The 24,940-nt window shown below is 37.7% G+C and overlaps 3 protein-coding genes across 16 annotated transcripts; 2 read left to right on the top strand and 1 right to left on the bottom strand.

Annotated features, from left to right (window-relative positions):
- The first annotated feature begins 259 nt into the window (after positions 1-259).
- Positions 260-4,263, top strand: LOC110605404 (plant cysteine oxidase 4). 10 transcript variants are annotated; one of them, XM_021743981.2, is made up of 7 exons: positions 261-414; positions 913-977; positions 1,193-1,449; positions 1,589-1,752; positions 1,922-2,069; positions 3,639-3,842; positions 3,954-4,263. In XM_021743981.2, the coding sequence occupies exons 3-7, from the start codon at positions 1,350-1,352 to the stop codon at positions 4,073-4,075; spliced, it is 738 nt and encodes a 245-aa protein (XP_021599673.1). In that variant the 5' UTR covers positions 261-414; positions 913-977; positions 1,193-1,349; the 3' UTR covers positions 4,076-4,263. The 10 variants fall into 10 exon arrangements, with proteins under 10 accessions (XP_021599674.1, XP_021599673.1, XP_021599672.1 ...); XM_021743980.2 differs by having other exon boundaries at positions 1,169-1,449; XM_021743978.2 differs by having other exon boundaries at positions 913-1,037.
- Positions 4,264-8,710: 4,447 nt separating this feature from the next.
- Positions 8,711-13,627, top strand: LOC110604734. 5 transcript variants are annotated; one of them, XM_021743017.2, is made up of 8 exons: positions 8,711-8,954; positions 10,117-10,169; positions 11,235-11,598; positions 11,690-11,766; positions 11,888-11,924; positions 12,426-12,639; positions 12,772-13,177; positions 13,263-13,627. In XM_021743017.2, the coding sequence occupies exons 3-8, from the start codon at positions 11,295-11,297 to the stop codon at positions 13,407-13,409; spliced, it is 1,185 nt and encodes a 394-aa protein (XP_021598709.1). In that variant the 5' UTR covers positions 8,711-8,954; positions 10,117-10,169; positions 11,235-11,294; the 3' UTR covers positions 13,410-13,627. The 5 variants fall into 5 exon arrangements, with proteins under 5 accessions (XP_021598709.1, XP_021598710.1, XP_043808267.1 ...); XM_021743018.2 differs by having other exon boundaries at positions 10,091-10,169; positions 11,250-11,598; XM_043952332.1 differs by having other exon boundaries at positions 10,091-10,169.
- Positions 13,628-21,698: 8,071 nt separating this feature from the next.
- Positions 21,699-24,940, bottom strand: LOC110605251. The gene is made up of 4 exons (XM_021743679.2): positions 24,625-24,940; positions 23,216-24,367; positions 22,126-23,109; positions 21,699-22,024 (listed from the first exon to the last, which is right to left on the bottom strand). Exons 2-4 carry the CDS (start codon positions 24,257-24,259, stop codon positions 21,986-21,988), a joined length of 2,067 nt encoding a protein of 688 aa, XP_021599371.1. The 5' UTR covers positions 24,260-24,367; positions 24,625-24,940; the 3' UTR covers positions 21,699-21,985.

Raw genomic sequence — 24,940 nt, 5'->3', positions numbered from 1 at the left:
CAGCCGCCACAACGGCTATAACCACTGTTACCACACATTCGAGCCTTAAGTCATTGTCAATGTGGCTTGCCACAGCTTCTTGCCCTTCTCTTATCCCCAAATAAAACAGTAGGATGCAATCAATGAGCTTTCAACCCACAGGGTCGAGTAATTAATTGTGAGAAGTCACAGAGATATGCTTAAATAGAAAAAGGGAAAGAAAACGATAGTGGCAAAAGTGTAATTAGATAACATCAAGTGGGGTAAAATGGACACCGAGGGAAGTCACAGGTAAGGTATTGTTGGCCGTAAAATTATCCCCACTTTGTCTTCAGATGGTGACGCCTTCTGGCTTCTGCTTTCCCTTTTCCTGATTCTTCTTCTGCTTCTCAATTTCTTAATCATATCCATCCTTGCTCCCTCCCTATCTGCCTGGTACTCTCTACTTCTCTGGCTGTTATATATATATATATACATGTATGTATATATGTATGTTTGTGTATGTTTATCAGTTGATCTGGGCAATTGAAGATTTGAATTTTGATTTCATGGGGTTGGGCTTAATTTGTTGCATAGTACTTGGCCGAATGGATTAGTAATTTGTTGTAATCATCTACTTTTCGTATAATTTCTTGCTGCGCTACCATGGAAACTGGAGATGTGTACACGCATGTAGTTTGTATTATGTTTATGATTTTTATTGATCTGGGCAATTGAAGGTTTGAGCTGATGGGATTGAGTTTAATTTATGCTGTGTTGGTTTACAGTATGTATTGCTACTTTTTTCCCTGCTGGGTATCTGATTTTCCACTTAATTTTTGATGTCTCACCAAGGAATATGAGCTAACGTAAACGAAATGGGAAGTGGTTATTTATTGTTTCTGAGCAATTTCCACGGGCTTTTACTTTTTAAACAGACAAGTTAATCTACAGGTGCCGTTTCATTGTTGCACCATCTTGGACTCTGCGTTCATGGGAATTAATCAGAGTACCTGGAAGTAAGGGGAAGCTGTGGCATGGAGTCTTTTCTCGTGAAAAGGAAGAATAAAAAAATATTGGTGTTTGTTATGGGTGTCTTCTTGTAAATTTGTTTTGATCTCTTAATCTCTGAATGTTGGTTGCAAGCTATTTGAATTTTGGATTGATTAATTGCTATGCATCTGTATTATTGTCCTTTTGGCTCATGCAGGACTGCTTTTTGGAATTGTTGCAGAGAGAGAATATTGCTGTTAATTGCACATCTGTAAGCTAGAGAGTTATTGCTTGATTTGGATGATCAATTTGTGCCCCGCGACTTTTGTGATCCGGCAGTCACTCTACAAGTCAGCTTCTTCGCACTGTGCGATTATATTTGCTACATTATTGGCATCATGCCAGTAGTTCAAAAACTATATGATGCTTGCAAAGAATCTTTCTCAACTAATGGCCCAGTATCTGAAGAAGCTCTTGAAAAAGTGCGTGCAATTTTAGGTGCGGGAGTGCATTAAACTTCTACTTTTATTTTGAACACCAATTTTTTTGCTATTGTACAGTATAATTTATGGTTGCAAATTAGATCAGATTATATTTACTATCTTAACGCTTCTAGCTTTATATAATGCTTTACCAGATCAAATGAAGCCTTCTAATGTGGGTCTCGAACAGGAGGCACAATTAGCTCGTCAATGGAAAGGATACATCAATGGTACCAATGGCAGAAAAGGGCGTAATGGCAGTCATCAGTACCCACCTCCAATCAAATATTTGCACTTGCATGAGTGCAACAGATTCTCTGTAAGTAGTTAAATCATTATAGGCATTAACTGTGCATTTGAATTGCATTCTTTTCCCGTCTAATTCCATGAATGTTTGTTTCCAATTTTGTGGATTTCTTGTACTCGTGGAAAGTGAAAACTAACTTAGTATGTATATACATATATTTGCCTTTGGGATTTCGTTGCAGATAGGAATATTTTGTATGCCGCCTTCCTCTATCATACCGCTTCACAATCATCCTGGGATGATCGTGTTGAGCAAGCTTCTATACGGTTCATTACTTGTAAAGTCATATGATTGGCTTGATCTCCCTGGATTTGATGATCCCTCACAAGGTGCTCATCTTTATATGCTTCAACAATTTTCCATAATTATAGCACTGATAGTTGTGAATGGGACATTTATGTTACGATATGTTCTAGAAATCAAAAATATTAAATTGCTATTCTTTTTTAATTTTTTGAGAAAAAAAAAATGCTATGTTCTTAAAGAGTTCATTTGTCCTAATGTGCTGTAGATGCTTATTCTCATAGGGATTTAAGAAACTTGCCATCAGCAATTTTTTTATTTACAGAAGCTACATTGCTGGGCTGTGAAAGATACTTTTGTGAAGTAACTATTGTTCAAAAACTTGAAATCAGATGGGCATGCATTTGGTATCAGTACGTGGATGATGTCAGTGCTTAAAGCTACCCACTCGGCTGACTTATTGTTGGCTAACATTTTAGTCCTCCATTTCTCCTTCTAATGCCCATTATGTATATAAGTACAGCCATTACCCCTACTATTTTTTTTGTGGAGTAGAGATTCATTAAATTTGCAAAAAAAAAAAAAAAAAAAAACAATAAAAATGATGGAGATGGCAATCTGCTATTGGAGCGTGATACAATTATTAACATGACATAGGTTCTACTCACAAACCACCAGTAGCTCATATCAAACGATAATGTCCTAATTTCTACAGAATTCAATGGCATGCTGGAATTAAATTGAAGATTATCTTTACTCATATTTACGCATCTTAACTTAATGGAGGTTACTGTTTTAGCATCTACCAAGACAACGCCTTTTGAAAATGAATTCTTGAAAGAGAATAAATTTATTTGTTTAATATTATATGGGAGTAATGATGCAGAGGGTTAACCTAGGCATTGCTTTTAGAGGAGTTATTAAAGTAAAGCTACTTGGAATGAATAACATCACCACCACCAGATTCTGATCATCAACTTGACAGCTTTGCTACCTTCTAATATTTCAATCATTATAACTTTCATTCTCCATGTTGTACGACTTTTAGATTTAGTTCTACACTCAACTATTTGTAATATACTGTTAAATTTGCAGAGAGCTATAGACATATTCTATTACCATGGACACACATGTATGACATGACAGAAAGTGCAACTGTTTAGAGCCTGTTTTTTTTTCCTCTCTTTTTCTTTTAAAAAAATGTTTTTCTAGATGTTTTGGAGGGAGCAGATATCTTGATATGTTATGAATTTTGTTTTATGAAAACTACTAGTTGTCTGGGATTTTGATCTGTTGTAGACATGCATGATTGGTGCAGTAGAGATCTCACTCAGGTTTGCTTAGTAATACCTATCATGGCTGCGTATGGCTATCCAATTTCCGAGCTTAACATGAAAATTGAACAATCTTGTGGATTGTAATTCCTGTGGTAAACAGAAAATAGACTGGCAAATGCATGCTTCCTGTTTACTGTTTTGTGCATTTATAATCATTTAAAAGTGCAGTCTCCTACTCTTTAAGCTTCATTCTTTTTCTTCATCTCTCTCTTAAATGTGATTCCCATTGGTTACTGTTGTTCTTAGTATTTGATTCTCTATTTTCTCTTCTTCTGCGACCTTGTTCAAAGATTGAGTTTGGTTTATGGAAATTTACAGCAAGACCTGCAAAACTTGTTAGAGATTGTGAAATGACTGCACCCTGTGGGACGACCATTCTTTATCCCACTACTGGTGGCAACATTCATTGTTTCAAAGCCTTGACACCCTGTGCTCTCTTCGATGTTCTTTCACCCCCTTACTCTTCAGAAGATGGGCGACATTGCTCTTATTTTAGAAGGGTCCCTGGAAGTGTTCTACCAGGTATAGATGTCATTTATTTTTATTCCTCTTCACCTTCGGCCATCATTCTCAATGAAAGGAAAAATAAAATCAAAACTCTGTTATATGTATATGCATATTTTCTTTTCGCAGAAGGTGCTGCTCAATTGTGTGGCATAGAACCCTCAGAAGTGGCATGGTTAGAAGAAACTCAGCCTCCAGAAAACTTTGTGGTTCAGAGAGGGCTATACAAAGGGCCTAATATTAGGCGTTAAAAGTTTTTCCCTGTTCCCACTTTGAATAGGATGTAAAATACCATTAATCAGATCAGACGAACACATGGATAACCCTGGAATTGACTGCTGCTGTCAACTGATTTGGCAAGTAATAGTTAGGCGTTGGCTTTTGTAAGGTTTTTGTGTGTTGTTATAATTGCCTAACTGAAAAGGTCGTTTCTTTTTTTTTTTTTTTTTTTTTTTTTTTTTTTTTTCTCGCTCTTATTCTGATGAGGCATTGGCCAAAAAGAGCATCAGGACCTTCTTTTGGCAATTGACAAGCATCAGTCATCCTGCGTCCGTCCAGGTGGGGTGATAGTAACAGCTCTGCTGTACAATTCTCATTGCACATAGATCTCCACATAAGAGTGATACATTTTAAGAGTTAAAACAATCGAAACTTTATTTGAAACGCTATTCTACTAACCACCAAAGGCCATCTGCGAGGAGAGAGAACCAGTCTGCATAGGGGAGAAGGTACGACCGCTGAAACAGTAGAATAAGGGTTCACCTTTATAAAAAAAGAGAGAGAGAGGCTCTAAGAAGATAGAGCATATGTTGTTTTCCTCATAGTTAGGGGTGCACCTAATTACTGCTGCAAATAGCCAGCTTCTAAATAGTCTCGTCTCCTTTGTTGAAGGAGGAATCCTGGAAAACTAGAACTCTGAAGTTGAAATGAAAACCGAAAATAGGACCAAATCTGTGTTATTTAATTAGACTCTGTTTGTTATTTCTATTACAGTTATTGTTGAGAAAAATATTTTTTTAAAAGTAGTATTTAGAAAATATTAAAGAATAATTTGAAATGATATTTTACATAATCTAATCATAACATATGAAAATTTCCACATGGGTAGAAGCTAGATTTTCTATTAAAAAAAAAACTTATCAAATGCTTTGAATATAGAATTTTGGAAAATGGAAAGTTGGCATACCTACTCTGTCTCACAAGTAAATAGCCACCCAGCCCCAGGATCCCTTGTGAAGTTATTTGAAAATTAAGGGTTTTTTTTTTTCTTTGGTTGAAGATGATTCTGACAGCCCCAGCAACCATATAGGTGCCAATGTTCGTGGCGACTCTTTCGCCAAAGCTTCATCGATATCCGCATCTCAATTTTGTTTTGTTCCCAATAATAAATTTCAAGATTGCTTCTTTCTATATATCCCTTCCCATGTATATTTTAAATAATATTCCAAGTGATTTTCTAATCTCATTAATTACTTAGGTTAAGGAATGTATGTTTGCCTTGCCTTCTTTTTTACTCATTTTTCTTGGCCTTGTAAGATTTAAACAACATAAATATTAGGGATTATTAATACTTATTAAAATTGCTTTCTGATCTCATCACTTCATATTATATTTAGGCATGTCAAAGATATAGAATGTATCATTGGATTCCTGTTTATAAATTTAATTATTCTTTGGATTAAATTATTTTTTCCTGTTAATATAAACCCTTACTTGGCATGGTTACAAGAGGATTTCGAGATCTAATTCCATTCACACAGCGATGCATTTAATAGAAAAAGAAAAAAAAAAGACCATTTACAACTGAGAGTTTAGATAATGTTATTCTTATAACTTCTATATATTTTTTAATAGTACATTATTAAATTTCCATAAATAATTTTGCAATTCAAGATTGTCAACTTTAGCTTCATATTGAACTGCAAGAGCTGAAACTTAATGACCTTACTATATTTCAGTACACTCCTTGAGGATGAGTTAGCTACTCCAAGGAGAGAGATCTGTCCACTCTTGAACTCAATTTGATTATTTATAAGAACATTGATAGAGGATTTTATGCCATCACCTTAACCCCTAATTTTAGGGTTACACTAGGGTTTTTTTAATAATCTTTTCATGGACTTTATTAATATTGGCTCATGAGATTTTTTTAATGCAAAATATTTTATTAATATAATTAACCCTAGTTATTTTTATTAATATAATTGCCAAATATCCCTTTTGAGATATTGTTGAAAAGCTCACAAGAAAGCTCTCTGGCTATAGCCTACATGCCTGTGTCTTAAGGCAATTCCTGTTATTGTTGTTGCCCTCTCCACATGCTCGATTTTAGAATACTAAGTATCTATATGCCTATACCTAGGTCATCTTCTTTTTTTATTTTTTTTGGCTATTGTACATGAGCAATCTAGCTTAGGGCATTACTATTTTGTAATTTTTGTTGATTATTTCACCATGAATTAATTCCTGGATTTTATTTCTTAAAAAATAGAGGTGATTAGGACTTTGTTAACGCAGAGCTTCTTGCTCATGATAATTTCTGAGGAGAGAAACGATGAGATTTGAAAATAAATAAATAAATAAATAAAAAGTGAATATGGCTATAAACATGTGAAGTTTGATGAAAAGTTATTTCCTTTAGATGCAACAATCTAAGACAAGTTCTATTCATGACATGAAAATTTTATGGGATTCGTTAGAGTAGGTAAAGCTGCTGGACCTCACGTTTCCCTTCAGCCTATGTTTGTAGGATATTTTCATACGCCATTTTGTATAAAGATGAGTAAGAATGATGAAGAAAGAGGATTAGTCAATGGTTTGCATTTCAAACCCCAGAAAGAGCCGCCGATCCAATGAAAATTAATAGTAAAGGGTCCAACTGATGTAGAAGAAAAATAAGAACTTGGAAAAGAAAAATCCGACAACCATAAGAAATAATAAGCAGAATTATTCTGAGTCATATGGTCCCATTAAAAAAATAAATAAATTCTCAATCTAGCTAAAACATAATATATATAAAAAAATTTTGACTATGTAATGGTGCATGGTGTGATGGTGGCTAGCTTGGTTGAATGTCTTCATCCATGAAATAATACAAAAAAAAAAATAATAATAATAAAAAGAACCCAAGTAATTTATTCTTTGAAAGATTCTTAGCAGCTAAAATAATAGAATTGTCAACTCCCCATGCACATGACAAGACAAAAACATCAAGTGTCTTTGTTCATTTTCTTAACCTTATAATGCTCGATTTGCTTCTCTTCCCACGTAGTTTTCTCTGCAATTTATGTTTTTTAAATCCTTAGAATATCTGTTTTCTCTTTCTACCAGAGAAAATAAGCACATGTCACTCTTTACGAGCCATTTTTGAGCGTCTTCTTCCCCAAACCTAATCCCTGCAGTGATTCCTATGGCTATCTTCTTCTTTCCCAAAGACTATATATATATATATTTATGAAAAGAGACAAAACAGTCCAAATTCTCTCTGCTCAGCTTTGGAAACTAAAACCCTTAATTTTAATGTAAAAAATAAAATAAAATAAAATAATTAATGGGGTCTTATTTTCATATTCAACAAATTAATTTAGTTTACATGCTAGAGTATATATAGAAAAGTATCAAGTATGACTTTCTTACCACTATCTCCCAACTCCTTTAATTTTGTCTTTATTTTCTGGCTTTAACTGTGTTGTCTACCTTGGCTGATCACATTTACTTTTGAACTCTTTCAGCAATCAGCAACAGCTCAATCCCTATGCACACATCACCTGGTTCTCTGTCTCCCACTTTTTATTAAACATCATGAAGAAAATACTAATTAACAATTAATTAAAAATAATTAAAGAATATAGTATCTAAATTGGTTTTTTTTTTTTTCTGAAATTCCATATTAAATAGTCATGATCAAGGAAAATTATGCCTAACAAGGATGGGTTAAACTCCATCCATCGTTAATGTCATCATCAGAAGATGGCAACTGTTGATCCATCTTTTGTGAACCATGTGCAGGGTCTGCGTATGGGCCATTTTCTCCTGTCTGAAAAATAATTTTGACAGTACAATAATTTATACCTAAACCCTTAATTTTTATTCAGCTAGTGTGTAGCTTGACAACTTCAATCTTTATATATAAAAAAGTTTTGTTTTTCTCCCACTTAGCATTTGCCAAAACAAAAGTTGGAAAATGATCGCTGTGCATCTTTGTTTGAATGCAAATATCCCACCAAAATTGACTAGCTTCTTCTAGGGTTGAATTCAATTTCAATCACTATTTAGGGTAGCCCCCACATATAATTCTGTATGTGTTTCTTCAACGACTATATATTTTTCTTGAATTGGAATATTAACACCACAAAATAAAGCTGGTAGCTACAAGGAAGATGGAAGAACATATGGACACAAGAAAAAACAGTGATATTTGATAATTAGGGCAGAAAGTCTTTGTTTAGGTGAGATCAAATTGATGGGTTGATGAAAGAAAATGGTCCCTATCTTCTTATACATTTAAACTCGAAAAACTCAACTAATTCTTTTTTTGTTTATAGTAATTACTTAATAATGAGAGGAGTCTCTAACATAGGTCAAACAATTAAGATAATCACAAGAGAGAGGGATTTACTTGGACAACTGTCAAAGAAAGGAAAGGAAAAAATTATAAAAAAATAAATAAAGGGTTGGGAAGTCACATGATTCTCCAACAGTTGCATCTGTATCCATAATGTGAATATTATTGCATCGTAGAAAGAACAAGTGGTGTCCTAAAAATCCTTGGTTAATTATTATTTGAAAGAAAAAAATATATCATAAGGGAGAAAATCAAACTCAATTAAATAATTAAAATTTCATTTATAATAATATCAATTAATTAAAATAACCATGAAAGTTTTACAATATCTGAACTTTGATGACTTTGATTCCTTAGTTCAATGATACAAAGAACACCCAACTGAGAAAACATTTTCTTTTCTCTCTTTCTCTCACTATTTTTTTTTTAAAAGAGCCATGTCCCCATCAATCTGTCAAGTCTAAGGAACTTGCCTGGATCCGTCTCGCCATTTGCATATCTGATCATCAGCAACTCGGAAGGACGATGATCGAGCCCATCTTCATCTTCGTCTTCATCAAAACATGGTTTGTGCTAGCTAGGGAAAATAGAAAACGATAATATCATCAGATAATTTCATTTTCTCATGCTGAAGTTGAAATTCAAGTTCTAATTTTTGGTATGAAAATAGATGATCTTGTTCTTTATTCCGTTTATGGGTAAAAAACAAAAAATATTCCCATAACTTTTTTGGAAAGGAGCTAGATGATTTGTCTTAATCACCAGAAGATTTCTCTCTCCATTTTGCAGCAAATTCTTACTGAATTAGTTTCTTTGATTTCTGAATAATTCCAACTTATTTTTTCATGACCTGAATTTCTTATTAAAAACTATATATATATACTCTTCTTGTTCTTCTCTCTTTCCTATTTTGCTTGATCATATCAGTGATGAATTAAAATTCATTTTCCTGATTCATTCCTCTTCTTTTTCTCATTCTGAGGTGCGGATGAGTTGGATATTGAGAAGTATGTCAAGGAAAAATGAATTCGTTTTATGGAATAACTATGATTGATCTTCGTTTCTTAATGAATTTGTTAATTATCAAGGTTTAATTAAGGTGATATCAGCTATGGAAAATAATGAACCAGTTTAGTTTTCATTCCATATATGAGCTACTCTATAGGCTGAGAATGTTCTCAAAATATGATAATCTCTTTTTCTCTCTCTGTAAAGACATACTCGCAGTATTCTTACAGAAATTGAGGCCAACAACCAAATTTATATTCTTGCTCAAACATCGTATTATTATTGGTAGCAGTTATTAATTTTTTATTTTTCTGGTAATTATTTTGCAACATGAAGATTATGCTTAGCAAAGATATTTGAGACTAAATATTTTGCATACTCAAGTCTTCTGGATTAAAATTCCTAGAAAAAATAATAAACCCACTCTTTGATTTTTCTTTTTGGAAAACTATCAATTTCTTTCCCATGTATATCACATTTAGATCGTAAACTGAAAATTGAACTTCTTCTTCTTCTCCTTCTCTCTTTCTCTTATTTTTCCCCTTGTGATATTGTTGAGAAATGTTCTAGAGTGCAGTCTGTCCTTATCATGGTACTGCAATAGCTGTTTCTAGCAGTATACATCATATATTCAAGCAAAAACGTGTTTTTCCCTTCATTTTCTTTTTATTTTGCATCTCCATCCAATTTGCAGACTGACAGCAGATTAATTATGAACAGAAAAAATGGAGGACTGGGATCAAATTTTATCTCGGAAGCATTGAAATAACAATGTAAGTGTCAGCAGAAAAAAAGACCTTACAATTTTTTTCTTTTACGTTGATTACATACACTTTGATTCTGTTTATATATATATGTATAGAGCTAAGCATAATTACCATCTGCTCATTATATTCACTCAATTTGATGCCCATAAATTTGAGATATGGTCACAAGTTTTTCAACTTAATTTAGGGCTTGTCTTGTTCATAGTCACACTCTCTACTTGGAACTATATATAGATACACATATAAATTGCACACATGGGTGGCTATGTAAAGTACTCTACATTCGCCATATATACCTACCATCATCCTCCTTTAAGTCTGGTCTGACAACGTGAGACAAGATATGAGTACATATACACATGAATAGTATCGCAAAATGAATAAACTGTGTCCATTCTTTTCAACCAAAATCCTTTAATTTCAAGCTGTCTCCATTTATAAGGGTGGATGAAGCAGTTCCTGCAAATGGTTTTCAAAAATAAATGTCCTAACAGAGCTTGGAATAACTTGGGATACCTATAATAAATTTGTACGTTAATTAGTTAACGCCAGCGAAGGTGTCCTCTCAAACATATAAGGTCAAGGACTGCTTGCATTTTCAGCTTATGGCTGCAATGGATAGTAAATCTATTAATAAAAGAAATTGAGAATATGATATACATTTATCTCATTGGAAAAGTAGATGGGAAGAAGAAAAAGAAGTGTGCAATAGATAATTTCACACCCTTTTAGAGAGTTTAGGAGAAAATATAGCATCTCTGTAGCATGAGCAGGTGATGCTGGACTCAGCTAACTAATTAATACTGTCATGAACTACTAAATTAATTTTAATTTATTTTTCTTTCACCAACTTGTGGTGCCTAAGTAAATATTTGCGACCAAATTTGGAAATGATTGGATAAAGAATTAATATTACAGTTCTCACTTGCAGCATAACATTATTAACCTTTGTTATGTGTCAACCCCGTTGGTGAAGGAAAGGAAACTGTATTTATATTTACATGCATGAGACTATAATACTCGGGAAAAAAAATGGGCTTTAACTAGGGTTTTGTGAAATGCTTCAAACAGTTAACTTTCATATAGGCATTTTAGAAGACTGAATATTGAAGACAAAGGCAGCAGCGATATATGATGGAGGAAATAGAGAAGAGCGGTACTGGAAGTGAACAGGAACAAGCTGAAAATAATTCTTTAGTGTCTTCTTCCCAAAAGTGTTCGTCCTTCGATTTGAATGAAGAAGCTAGCAGTGAAGAGGAAGATGAGAAGAGAACAGAAGGGAGTTCATCAGCTAATAATAATTCTTCCAATGGAAAAAATGAACGAAGAGCTACTGTTAGACAATATGTTCGATCCAAAATGCCTCGGCTACGATGGACTCCTGATCTTCATCTCTCGTTTGTGCATGCTGTTGAAAGGCTTGGTGGACAAGAGAGTAAGAACATTGTATATATTGAATTTTCCGTTTTTGATTTTTCTTTCCAGCTCATGAAAATTAATGGAATATGACTCTAATTGATGTGAAGGAGCAACTCCCAAGTTAGTTCTTCAGCTAATGAATGTGAGAGGGCTTAGCATTGCCCACGTAAAGAGTCATTTGCAGGTACTGTAGAATTAATTAGCTAGGGTTTGGTCTCTTATGCATGGATCTACTTTTCTGATTTTTCTTCCATATAAATAATTCATCCTTCAGCTCATGCCTTCTTCCTCTTTATGCATGTCAGATGTATAGAAGTAAGAAGCTTGATGAGGCTGGCCAAGGTGAATTTCCTTTTCTTTAGATTTATTTGACAATTTTTTTATGGGATTATGGGACAATAATGCATGCACGACTATCAAAATTTTCATTTTGTTACAAAATTTCATCAATTTTCAAACTTTGATCACTGTAATTTAATTTTTAGATGTTCTCAATCAATTATTGAGTAAAACCAATTTAAAGAAATTGTATCCTTTTTGCTCTCTCACATGAAATAATAGCAACTATCAACATTTTTTGGGCATGCTGAGGTGGTATACCCAATAATAAAACACTTTAATAAATAATTTTCTAAAATTAATTTACAGAAATTTCATCCAAAATACAAATTTATTTTAGGGGATGTATCCCATCATAGTTGGCATTCCAACTAATTTACCAGTATGATATAATTGGAAGTCGAAATGATATAATTTAAACCAATAAAAGGAAGGAAAAAGAGTAATTTACCAGTATTATTTTCAAGATAAATCAAATTCTGACTGCTTTTTCTGTTTTTACAGTACTAAGTCATGCATACAGATCCATGCAAAGAATAGATAGCGTTAATTCAGGCATGTTACACCAGATTACAACAGCTCCTCAACAGCATTTTAGAATGGAAAATGGGGGAATTGTTTTGGCTAGAACTTCTATTCATCATCAGAATACCTTTGATCACAAGCTATTGCTCTCTTCCTTCTCCCAGTCCCAGAGTTTCAACGCAAGCTTCTCAAAGTAACTCTATTATATATTCATGGATGCTTGTAGTTATCCCAGCTGACCAAAATTTCTTTACTTTCAGGATAAGAAGATCAAGTTTTTGTTTCTTTTCATCATCTTTAATTCGAGTCTTGTATATTGTTGTAGGCGACAACATTTGAGTTCTTATCAGTTGCATGATGAAAGAAGACAAATAAGCACTTTGACAAGCAAAGACCTTGGGCAAGAATTGGATACAACCATGCAAAGTGGGCCCCTGAGACCTAGCAGATTTCTTGAAGAAAGGCGATGGCCTCCATTGGAAATGGTTAAAAGTAGATGGAAATCTACGACAAATCCCACCGATATAATAACCTACTCGGAAACTGAAGCACATCAAATCGGCAACTTATTGTCGAGGTCGTCACCTGGGGCAACTTGCTATTGGAAGCCAACTGAAACTGATCAAGCTGGAAAAAGCACCATGGTAAAGCAATCTTTGTTCAACTCGCACGATTCCATCAGCGATTTCAACTGTTTTAAACTAAAATTTCAGCCCCCGTTTCGGTTTGAGGTAATTTATAACAATTTGCTAGCTAGAATATATTTAGTGTCGTCCTTGAAATCTAATAATTTTTCTTTGTTGTGCATGGACGCAGTTGAATCAAGATAAGGTGTTGAAAGATAACAAGGAATGGTTGCCTGATTTGCAGCTGAGGCTAAGCCAGAGAGTGGGAATGGATGAGAATAAGAGTAGCCATTGTAGAAGTGCACAGGAAATAAGCACTAAGCTTTCACTTTCTTAGTGGCAACAAGAAGAATTTGAAAGAAAGGCGTCGCATTACAATTGCAGAAAAGGCCCACATACAGAGGCCGAGTACTTGAGAATATCTGACTAACTATTTGTGTATAGAAAGAAAGACATAGGAGTGAGATCTTTTTAAGTACTTGTCTTGGAGCCATTACGCTTTTGTTTGTCCCTGTTGGATACTCAATCATTTTTAGTGAAATTAAGGAATTAATATATATCTAGACTTCTCTCCCGTTAATTAATCCAATAACTTGATAATCAAACATTAATCCAGTTAAATAGAAATCGTAGTTAAATTAGCAACGCATTTAGGATAACAGATATTATGTCTTAATTAATTTTGAATTTTTAATTCAAATACTCACCATCCCACATATAGACTCTATTTATTCTTGAAAAAGAATTTAATTATATATATAATATTTATTCTAAAAACAATTTAAAATTTTCAAATCTAAAAAAATGATTTTTTTTTATAAGGGTGAATCGTTTTATATAAAAATAGTTCATTTTTCCTTTAATTAAGATAATATTTTTCATTAATATTTTTTTAATAAAATAAACTAAGTTTAATATTTAGTATTATTGACTTTGGGTCTTTAACACTCTGATTGCGATCGAACCTTGAAGAAAAGAAGCAGGTTCGAAATCTATTAGAATCCACTAAGCAGGTCGATCCATCACGCGTCATTTAATCCGACTAAATCAGATCGAATTGACCGAGGGTCTAGACCCACCAAAGAAAAGCCTTACTCGTATAATATGATGGAAAATAAAAGAGCAGGCCCAGTTACGTCATAGCCCTATCAGTATGCATACCGGAGGAAAATTGAATGATTGCCTGATCAGGATAGACAGATCTGCGTAATAGAGACAGATAGTAGAGTGACGGTTATGCATTAGTGACCCCAAATCAAATTTACACATACTCTATAATCCTGCTTTTTCTGAATTTTAGAATATCACATACTTATTATTTATTTTCCTTTGCACAGTTTATAAACAATACTTTTTTATAGCTGCTTTGGATATCCTTTGCTTTTTTTTTAAAAAAGAAAAATTGGCTATTGATAATATGATTTCGTAAACAGATTTCTTTTTTCTTTAATACAATTACATATAATTAATCAATATTTACTCTCTGATGATCTGAGATCCAGAAAATAGGATTTTACAATGGGTTCTGTAAAACTGGAAAAACTTAGACCTAGAGGAGAGTATTTCTCCTTTTATATGTTTCATTTTGTCCGCTGGTGACGTGTAACAGAATGTATGTTATTGGACCACCTATTCCTGTCACGTTGATATGGACGTACGAGAAAATCAGATCTCTATTCCATACGTAACGGCTTCTGGTTCTTCCCGGATGCGCATGCGGGTGGTCCCCTGTGATGGATGGGTAGGCCTCCCTCCTGATCCTGAGCTGGGCCGAAAGGTAGAATTAAGACTGAGCCTAGAGAGGATCTGTTCGTTGGGCCGACAATGCTGGGCCGGCCTGACTGAAGAGACTAACTGGAGCCCGGTCTCAAGGCTGAGCGGATCGGACCTGGTGCATGTACGAGGCTTGAGGGCCGCTAGATAATGGGATGCTATCGTAGGCCTGGCCCCAGACCGGGGTTGAGAAATCCAGCGGTCATCAATTGCCCCTTTACCTTCTCGTCAGTTATTGCCCGACTGACGAGGGGGTAAATATCAAGAATCATTATGACCGCGTCATTTAAGCACAGTTTGCCTCAGAACACCCTTTCACCTTATTGTCATTTTGAATTTTGAATTCTCTCTGTCTTCTCCAAGTCCTTGCTTTTCTCTGTTCTTCGTGCGCACTGCCATCGTCATCTCCCTGTCTTTATCTTCAAGGTATGTTTTTCTTTTTCCATGGATAGTTCTAAGCTCCCATGGATTACCTAGATATCACTCTTTTTCACCTCCGGGCCCCTTACCGGAATGAGAGGATCGTTCTTCCCAATCCTCATCCCTCTGGTCTGATCAACCCTCAGAAAGACGTAAGCTTAGTTTTCTTTGTTAAACAGAAGGAATATGGCTTATCCTTTCCCTTCTCTCCCTTCTTTAATGAGGTTTTCCGGTATTTCGAGATTACTCCCCGAATATTGACCCCTAATGCCATCCTCTTTATGTCTTTTTTCGAATCTGTTTACTTGAGCTGAGATTTCACGCCCACAGTGCGTTTGTTCATTTCCTTCTTCAGGCTAGTCAAGGCGAGCCAAAAATTTTATTACTTTGCCCCTCGTGGAGGCTTGTTCCAATTTTGCTTTTGTGATTTTTGTTGAGAGTTGCTCTGACTTCCCCAAATTTGGATTTTTTGCAGCTTCTGCAGTGAAGATGGATCAGATTAAGCCCCTTAAGAATTTCACGCCGTCCAGGGAGAACATGAACACTGCCTTGGACGCTTTCCCAACGTGGCGATCGGTGGAGGAGGATACTCAACAAGTAGCCGAAGTCATATCGTCCAGGTCGTCTGGCCGGTCTCCTCCCCCGGCTCCTGCCCAAGCTCCGAAGCCGAGCTCTCGAGGTGCCGAATCTTCAAGGCCGCTAAGCCACTGCAGGTCGGGCTCGACCACTTAAGCTGTTCAAGCCCCCAGGTCCCCACGGACTTCAAGGCTGAGTAAGGACTCCGGGTTGATGGGGTCAAAGCCTGCCCCGACCTCTGGCGATGCTTCTGGAGAGAGGCTCGAGGCCTCCATAGCTGGGGTGATGGTCCCTATAAGCAGGACTGAGATCGCCTCTGCGGAGAATGTTCAGGGAGCCCTTGCCGAGGTCGGCCCAGTAACTGAGGAGAGGGAGCTCGGTTCTGCAGATGGTGGGGGTGTAGCGGAGAAGGTCGGGGATAAGTGTCCTGCCTCCACCGTAGTGCCTGCCCCGGTTCTCATTTCAGAGAAGTCCCGGGTTTCTGGAAGACCGGCTCTTGCTCTCCCTCTCGAGAAGAAAAAGGATGTTCCCATGGTGCCCCTGATGTCTGCTCCTGACTCAAACTCGTGGAATAACACGATTTCTGAAGTTTATTGTGGAATACAATATGCAGTTTACACATATAACATAAAGCAGTTCATGGTGGATTTGTGTCAGGATTTCCTTGTTGGAAATGGTGAAGATGATCAGCTGGCTGTCGATTCTGATATAGAGCGCTTGTGAGATGAGAAACAGAGATCTGCTGCACTTGGTCAAGCTTCTGTTGATGCTTTCGAGCATGTGTTCCGTGATATTCAAAGTTTAGCTTACAAGTATGCAAGTAAGGACAATGCATTGATGGCTATGTTTAAATCAGGAAGCAAGGATAATCTGCTAAAATTAGTCCAGCATAGTATGTTTGTAGGTGATAGTGATGTAAATAATGCCCCTAGGCATGTAAGTCCTTTGAAGATTATTTTTCCTCCAGCCCGTGTAGATAATTAGCATAGGCTGTACTGTACTTTCCTTTTAATGAAATTTCATTTTCATTTACTCTACTTGTTTTTCCTTTTTTACCCTCAAGCTCATCAGGACTGAAATTCTATCAATTGGCTGAACCTTTATCTTATAAATTTCTCCATTTCACTAAGGCATTCTTATCTGTAAGCTCTTCCCGAGCTGGACTAGCCTTAACCATGAACTCAGTTTTTAACAGTGGGCTGAACTTTGAGTTTTTATGATATCTGCAAGTATGTCCTCATTTTTCTCATTACTTTATTAATATGAGCTCGGGCACATAGCCTTTGCATAATGGTGATAAGTCAAATCTTGTACCTTTTAAGGTGGTGAGCAGGGCTGGCCTTTTGTTTTCAGTTCTGTTTCCTCTTATCTTGTAGGAAGATTGTTGTCTTTAGTTTGTCTTTGAGCTTTCTGGATTTGTATTTGCGTGCCTTAGATCGGCGTCGTTGCCTTTGTCTTCTTAGTTTTAGTGCCAACAGCCTGTGATCCGAGTTCGGATTTAAACCTTTGGTTTTAGCATCTTCTTGAGGTCGGAACTACGCTTTACCTCCTTGGGCTGTCGTGTGAGATCAAAGTTTTTTCTCCTTAAGTTCTGACCTCCATTGGGAGATTGGAGTCTAGCTTTTCATTGGTGATTCCGGACTCCATCTTTCGTGTGAGCTCGGAGCTACGTTCGCATGAGTTGTTTTTGCTTATTGTGTCAAGAGAACTTGGGGACCCTGGTCTTTTACCTCGCTGAGGTCTCTATGTCTCAGTGAGGTCTTCTTACGCCAGGAGATCTTAGGGATCCTGGTCTTCTACCTCACTGAGGTCTCTATGTCTCAGTGAGGTCTTCTTACGCCAGGAGATCTTGGGGATCCTGGTCTTCTACCACACTGAGGTCTCTATGTCTCAGTGAGGTCTTCTTATGCCAAGAGATCTTGGGGATCCTGGTCTTCTTCCTCACTGAGGTCTCTATGTCTCAGTGAGGTCTTCTTGCACCAGGAGATCTTGGGGATCCTGGTCTTCTACCTCACTGAGGTCTCTATGTCTCAGTGAGGTCTTCTTTCGCTAGGAGATCTTGGAGATCCTGGTCTTCTACCTCACTGAGGTCTCTATGTCTCAGTGAGGTCTTCTTTCGCCGGCCGTTTTTGCTCCAGGAGATCTTACGGGATCCTGGCCGTTTTTGCTCCGGGGAGATCTTTTTGAGATCCTCGCCGGCCGTTTTTGCTCCGGGAGGTCTTTTTGAGATCCTCGCCGGCCGTTTTTGCTTCGGGAGGTCTTTTTGAGATCCTTGCCGGCCATTTTTGCTCCAGAAGGTCTTTTTGAGATCCTCACTGGCCGTTTTTACTCCGAGAGGTCTTTTTGAGATCCTCGCCGGCCGTTTTTGCTCCAGGAGATCTTACGGGATCCTGGCCGTTTCTGATGCCGGAGATCTTGGGAATCCTGGTCTTCTACCTCCCTGAGGTCTCTATGTCTCAGTGAGGTCTTCTGATGCCAGGAGATCTTGGGGATCCTGGTCTTCTACCTCCCTGAGGTCTCTATGTCTCAGTGAGGTCTTCTGATGCCAGGAGATCTTGGGGATCCTGGTCTTCTACCTCCCTGAGGTCTCTATGTCTCAGTGAGGTCTTCTGGGATCTGTTCTTTCTTTTTCAAAGAGAATTAATACTCCCAGTAATAAAGATAAAATTGCTTTGCAAAAACGGTGTTATCTTATTCTTTCATGTTTTCAGAGCACAAGAATTTTCTTTACAAATGTTGTAAGGGAAGTACCTCTTTAGGTGCTGGATATTCCAGGCGCGAGGCTCAGGGTTTCCTTGCACGTTTTCGATTTGATAGACTCCCAGTCCGACCACTTTCGGGGTTTTTTCGGCCCGAAAGACATGGCCTTATAGCAGTAGGTTCCATCTTCTGTTATGAACGAGGTCTTCTCCTCATCTAACCTGTCCATTGGGATTTGGTGATCACTAGACATTGTATCTAAGGACGACATGTAGTCAAAGCCGGCCGTGGAGTCGACCATTTTATTAATATCAGGGAGGGGGTAACAATCTTTGGGGTATGCTTGATTGAGGTCAATGAAGTCTATACACATCCTATATTTGCCATTGGTCTCTTTGACTAAAACAAGATTTGCTAGCCACTGTGGGTACATAACCTCTCTAATAAATCCAACCGCTTTCGTTCCCATTCCCAGCTAAACAATCATGTTGATGGTCCCACTGGACCCATCATTCACCGGTCCGGCTCCCGTTCTCCTCGGTGATTGGGCTGCCGGGTTAGGCTGAGGCCTCTGTCCCTCCGGTTTCTTCACGAAGTTCTTGAGGTGTCCTCTCTTTATCAGCCTCTCGATCTCAGCAATCAGTTGGTAGCAGTTGTTGGTGTCATGACCATGTGTATGATGATACTGACAGTATTTGTCAGGATTTCGCTGATCTGCTTCAGTTCTAATAGGTTTAGGCCATTGTAGGAATTCCTTGTCCTAGACGGCCATGAGCACTTCGGCTCTAGAGGCATTGAGTGGGGTCGGCTTCTCTGGAACCCACGGGGGAAGTGGATTCTGTTCTGAGATCCGAGGAGGGAGGGGTCTTTGATCCCTTCGGTCCCAGGGCTATCTGTAGGGCTCAGACCTTCTGCCTTGTTTTTTCTCCTGCCTTTCCGGCCTACTTTCTTCCGGGGCTTTTCCCTTATCTGTCGTCCCTTTGGCGAACCTGCTTGTCACCAAGGCATCATCCTCAATCATTTCCCTTACCCTCCGTCCATGAACCCGAGCTTCCGGTTCTTCCACTTCTCCGGCTCTTCTCCCCCCTTCTCCGATTTCTCGGCTGACGGTTTGGGGATGGTTGAAGGTAGGTTGAGGTTCAGTGGTCCGGGGCTCTTCTACCACCGACAACACATTTATTGGGGTACTGAGGCCCCGCTGTTGCATTATCTGCCCCAACCAGTGGGCGGTGTTTTGTAACTGAAGGGCGATGGTTTGGAGGTCCTGGTTGGACAGGGCCGCTGCAGGCACATTCCCTGCCAAGCTTAGCGAGGGGTTGAAAGGAATGGGTGGTTGGTTATTGGGAGTCGTAGGACTAGAAAAGGAGAACTGCTGCCCCTCTTGGGCAGAGCTCAGGTAATTTGGAGTGACGTTGTTTTCGTTGTGATTAGCCATCGTGGATCTCAGTGGGTATGTTCAAAATGGAACTCCGGTGATGAAAAGATCTCCTTCGTTCCCACAGACGGCGCCAATTGATGATCTGAGATCCAGAAAATAGGGTTTTACAATGGGTTCTGTAAAACTGGAAAAACTTAGACCTAGAAGAGAGTATTTCTCCTTTTATATGTTTCATTCTGTCCGCTGGTGACGTGTAACAGAATGTATGTTATTGGACCACCTGTCCCTGTCACGTTGATATGGACGTACGAGGAAATCAGATCTTTGTTCCATGCGTAACGGCTTCTGGTTTTTCCCGGATGCGCATGTGGGTGGTCCCCTGTGACGGATGGGTAGGCCTCCCTCCTGATCCTGAGCTGGGCCGAAAGGTAGAATTAAGACTGAGTCCAGAGAGAATCTGTTCGTTGGGCCGACAATGCTAGGCCGGCCTGACTGAAGAGACTAACTGGAGCCCGGTCTCAAGGCTGAGCAGATCGGACTTGGTGCATGTACAAGGCTTAAGGGCCGCTAGATAATGGGCTGCTATCGTGGGTCTGGCCCCAGACTGGGATTGAGAAATCCAGCGGTCATCACTCTCCATTTTAGGATATTCATTTTATAAGAAAAGAAGTTAAATGGATTCCATTTTCATTAAAAATAAAATTTGATAAATTAAAAAAAAAATCTTCCATTTCAACAATAAAATTGATAGAAAGAATAAAATTTAATTGAATTTAATTCTTTATGAAAATTTTAATTTTAAACAAGGGATTAGTTATTTAACCACTAATTAACAACATTTATTACTGATAGTCACTAAATTTTACTGTAATTATTTTTTAAATGATTTATTTTTATTATTATTGATTAAACATATAGATTATATTTTATTGAATTTTTCAAATTAAAAGCATCACGAATAAATAGAGTAAGATTTTGAACTCCAAGGCTTAGCCTGGTGGAAAGTGCATCCTGTAACTTTGAAAGTCTAAAGTTCGACTCCGCCAACCCCTATTTCAAAAAAAAAAAAAAAAAATAGAGTATGATTTTGAGAAAATGAAATAGGCCGACATGCTTCAGGCCTTTTAATCGATCAAAGAAAACCTGCGTGTCCTAAGTTCCATTAAGCCAGGGTTTGATGGCCAATGCTCGAGAATTTGCCCTCCCAGGATGTTGGGCTACGAAACGTGCTGGGCCACCCTGTTATGAGTTTGCAAACTCAAGAAACAACTTGGTCCAAAAGCAGGAGAAATGGTCGTCTTCTTACATTAAGGCGATAAAAAAATTTTCAAAATTTTAAAATTGTGTTTAAGAGAGTGTATAAATTTTTCAATCCATCAATTTGGTAGGTTTGAAAAGGTTTTTCTACATTCAAATGCTTTAAAAACTTTTCTTTCACCCCAAACAACAGAAAATTAGAAAGATTTAAAAATTATAAAAAACTTTACCTTATAAAACTATATTTTTAAAAAATATTATTTCACTCTACCTTCTCTCAGAGTGTTATTGTTTCTCCAAGTGCCACAGCCGGATATGATCTATGGCTTCATCAACAAAACTTCTGTGAATGTGATGCTGTTCTTTCCACAGTTCAAGATTAGCCCAAGTCTAATGCATTAACGTCAGCTTGCACTACCATGAAATTTAAAAGAAAAAATCCGAAGAATTCTATTACATCAATGTTTATCAGATTGGTCACCAAACTAACCTGTAAAATATCAAAGCATCCCAAGACGAGAATTGATTCTGAAAACGTTAACAGACATTGCATGTAATTTAATGGTGTAAATGTGTAATATTCCCAATTTCCCATTGCCTCAGTCCTGTATCGTTGCAAATATCAAGGCAATGCAAAATTTACAAAACTTAAAACAAGAAACAAGCACAATTGCAAAAGAATGAGCAACATAAGGATCATCTCCCCAGGAAAAAAAAAAGGGGGCTTGAAGATTTCCACGATCGAGCATGTCATAGAAAAATCCACAAAACAATGATGCTGGATAATGTAGAAAAGCCCTTCAAATCTCTTAACTTTTAGATTGCTGAGAAGCATGAGGAAATAGTTCCTGTCAAACGAATTGTAAGACGAGTCAATTCTTCTACAACTAACTCAACATCAAGCACTTCAGAAAAACTTGGGATATTATAAAGCAAACGATCAAATTACCTCAGAATATCGTACATGATCCTTGTGCAAATATGATGATTTTACAATATTCTCCCATTTGGAACTGATAGAGGATGTTTTGGGATCCTGCCGCTTGCTCTGGAAAGTGGTGCCTCGGTGTAAATGTGATGACAAATTTTGCGAGGAAACAGAAGGCAGGGTACGCCAAAGCCAAGATTCAGAAGGAGTTTTTGGTAGAAGTGGGGGAAGAGGAGTCTGCACTAAACTGTTTTTTGCATTTTCTGAATCAATGCTTGATATCTGATCGCTATCAACATTTAGGTTTCCTTCTGAGGTGGTACTTACACACACCAAGGCCTTTGATTCCTGAGATAAGTCCTCAAACCTGTCTGTTTCGCCTTTGTGAGGTGACTTGTCTGAGAGAAGATTTAAATCAGCTTCACCAGACTTCAAGCACTTATGTTCCAGTTTACCCATTCCACCTGGGAAATTCAGGGGTTTCACATCTTCTGAGAAAGATTCTGGCGCAGCAGTTTTTTGAATTTCTCTGCTATTTACCAGAGATTTAAGATCCTTCTCTGGAGAGTCCACAAAACCCTTCTTGACATCAGAGGAGCCAGAATTTGAACATAATAATCCAGCCACATTTACAGTATCTACATATAATGTCTTCTCAACAGGGGGCGTTACGGGGCAAGATCCTCGTCTAATCCCATGATAAGATACTAGTTCCTGAGATTTAAAGCCTTTCCTAAACAAATTCACTTTATTAGCTTTCAAATCCTCGAGTTCTTTAGGAGCGCCCAAAAAACCCCCACCACCGGAGGGTGACTGAGGCACTTGATTGCGGTAAGGAGATATGACTCCTGAACGCCTAAAAGGAGACGTCCGACTGATCATTTGCCGGTCACTTGCATATGAGAACCGATTGGATCCACAACTTAGCTTGTTCTCAATGCCTACCAGCCTAGGCGATCGAACTTCGTTTGCTTGTTTTTGTTTATTGACAGGATCCTTGGCAGGCTGAGAAGTGGTGACCAAAAATTGTCAGCATTGGCAAACATTGAGAAAGAACTTCCAAGTTATAACAATAAAGCTTAACACTTAAAACAGAAGAAAATTTGTATACCTTCTTTACAGTTGGACTCTGAGACCTGGAATAAGCTGCTTTGCTTAGTTTTTTGATCTCATCACGGGCGGAAGACATTGATGCCAGAGTCCTAAGTTTCATTGCAGGAACAGGATTTAAGAGGCACAAAGAATTCTTTACGCATAACCGAGGAAGCAGACCACAACCTTTGGTTGCTATACTGCTAGAATCAGCACAATCATCACATTCATCTTCACTTTCTTCATCTTCAATATCCTGGTGGTAAGGTAGGGCTTTTAAAGATTCATTTCGATTAACAGGAGCTGCCCTACCTGGATGAACAACCTTGATAATCTGCCTAGGTTGTTCACCCGATACAGGTTGCTTTTTTGAAGCATAATGAGGTGTCTCCAATGTCATTGCCTTGGCAGCAGGCAAGAAGCGGCTCATCATGAAATCTCGGGTTTGCAGATCAGCGGAGAAAGTTCCTGATCGCTTCACAATCTGATTATCAAACCCACTCACACCACTTACACTACAGTTCACGGAGAATGAATCAGTAGGAGATAATGTTTCTAGTGCATCAGAGTAAACATCATCATCGTCATCATTGTCTGAATTGAAGCCTGTTTTCTCATTCACTCCCTCCTTCAAGTAATCCAATCTACTCACAGCGATATTCCTGGAAGTTTTTCCTTCATTTTGAGGCATAAACACGTCTTGATCTTCAGTTTTTTTTCCCTTCAGGTTCTTTATAACATCTAACATCCTCTGAGAAGGAGACCTTGTAGTAACAGATGCCTCCTTTCGGCTCCGAGGATCAGGCAAGCTACCATCCTTGGGCCTTCCAGGGATCTGTTCCCAATGAAAAGGAACCGCAACTGGTTCTGTCACTTGCTCTAAATTGAAATCCGATTTATGACAAGGAAGAGTATGGCGTCTATTGAGGTGGGAGTTTTCGGGTTTTTTCCCGTTTGCTCCATTTGAAGATGATGTTGGAGTAGAAGATTTCCTAAATGTTGGAGTGGAAGACCTCCTAACTGATAAAAGTGGCACATTTAAATTCAACTTCCTTTCCTCCATCACTGATCCACTATCAAGCAAATTCAATATTCACCAATTTCACATCAATGCCTACACAAAATGGATCAAGACGAGTTCCTCCATCTCCCAATCCTCCAGAAAGTATATCTGAAAATCCACGATCAAGCATTAAATTGACATCCATTCAACTACTAGTCTGGAAGATCAGAGCAAAAAGTAGCAGTATACAGAACTCAATTTTCCCAGCAGCCAAACAATAATACTAAAGTCCAACTGAACTTACCAAAGTAAAAAGCTATAAGATTTCCAATATTAACATAATCAAGTTCAGTAAACTTGAATTGAAGATGTTTTTTTTTCCTCAATTGAAGATGTTCAAACTGAAGGAGATGGAGAGAACTTACCTTGCTGTGATATAAAACAAAGCAATCAATTGAAGATTATAGCTTGATGAAGTTATGTCACTGAATGAAACTGAAGGATCATAGAAGAGGAAGAAGAAGAAGAAGAAGAGGGACGAGTGAAAGGAGAGGGTTTAAGTAAAGGCAGATGTTGCTGATCAATGGGGAGGTCCTAAAATGATGCCGATAATTTAGGGAATGAGTGAAAACAAAGAAAAGTCACGAGAGAGAGTGCTTTTAGCTTTCTGCTTATAGAGAGAGAAAGAGTTCATGGAGAGAACCAGAGACAGGAATGTAATGATCTTGGCTTGGCTATGCT

Source organism: Manihot esculenta, chromosome 17 (assembly GCF_001659605.2).
Source record: "Manihot esculenta cultivar AM560-2 chromosome 17, M.esculenta_v8, whole genome shotgun sequence".
In the NCBI taxonomy this organism is placed as follows: Eukaryota; Viridiplantae; Streptophyta; class Magnoliopsida; order Malpighiales; family Euphorbiaceae; genus Manihot; species Manihot esculenta.
This window is presented reverse-complemented; position numbering and strand designations above follow the sequence as displayed.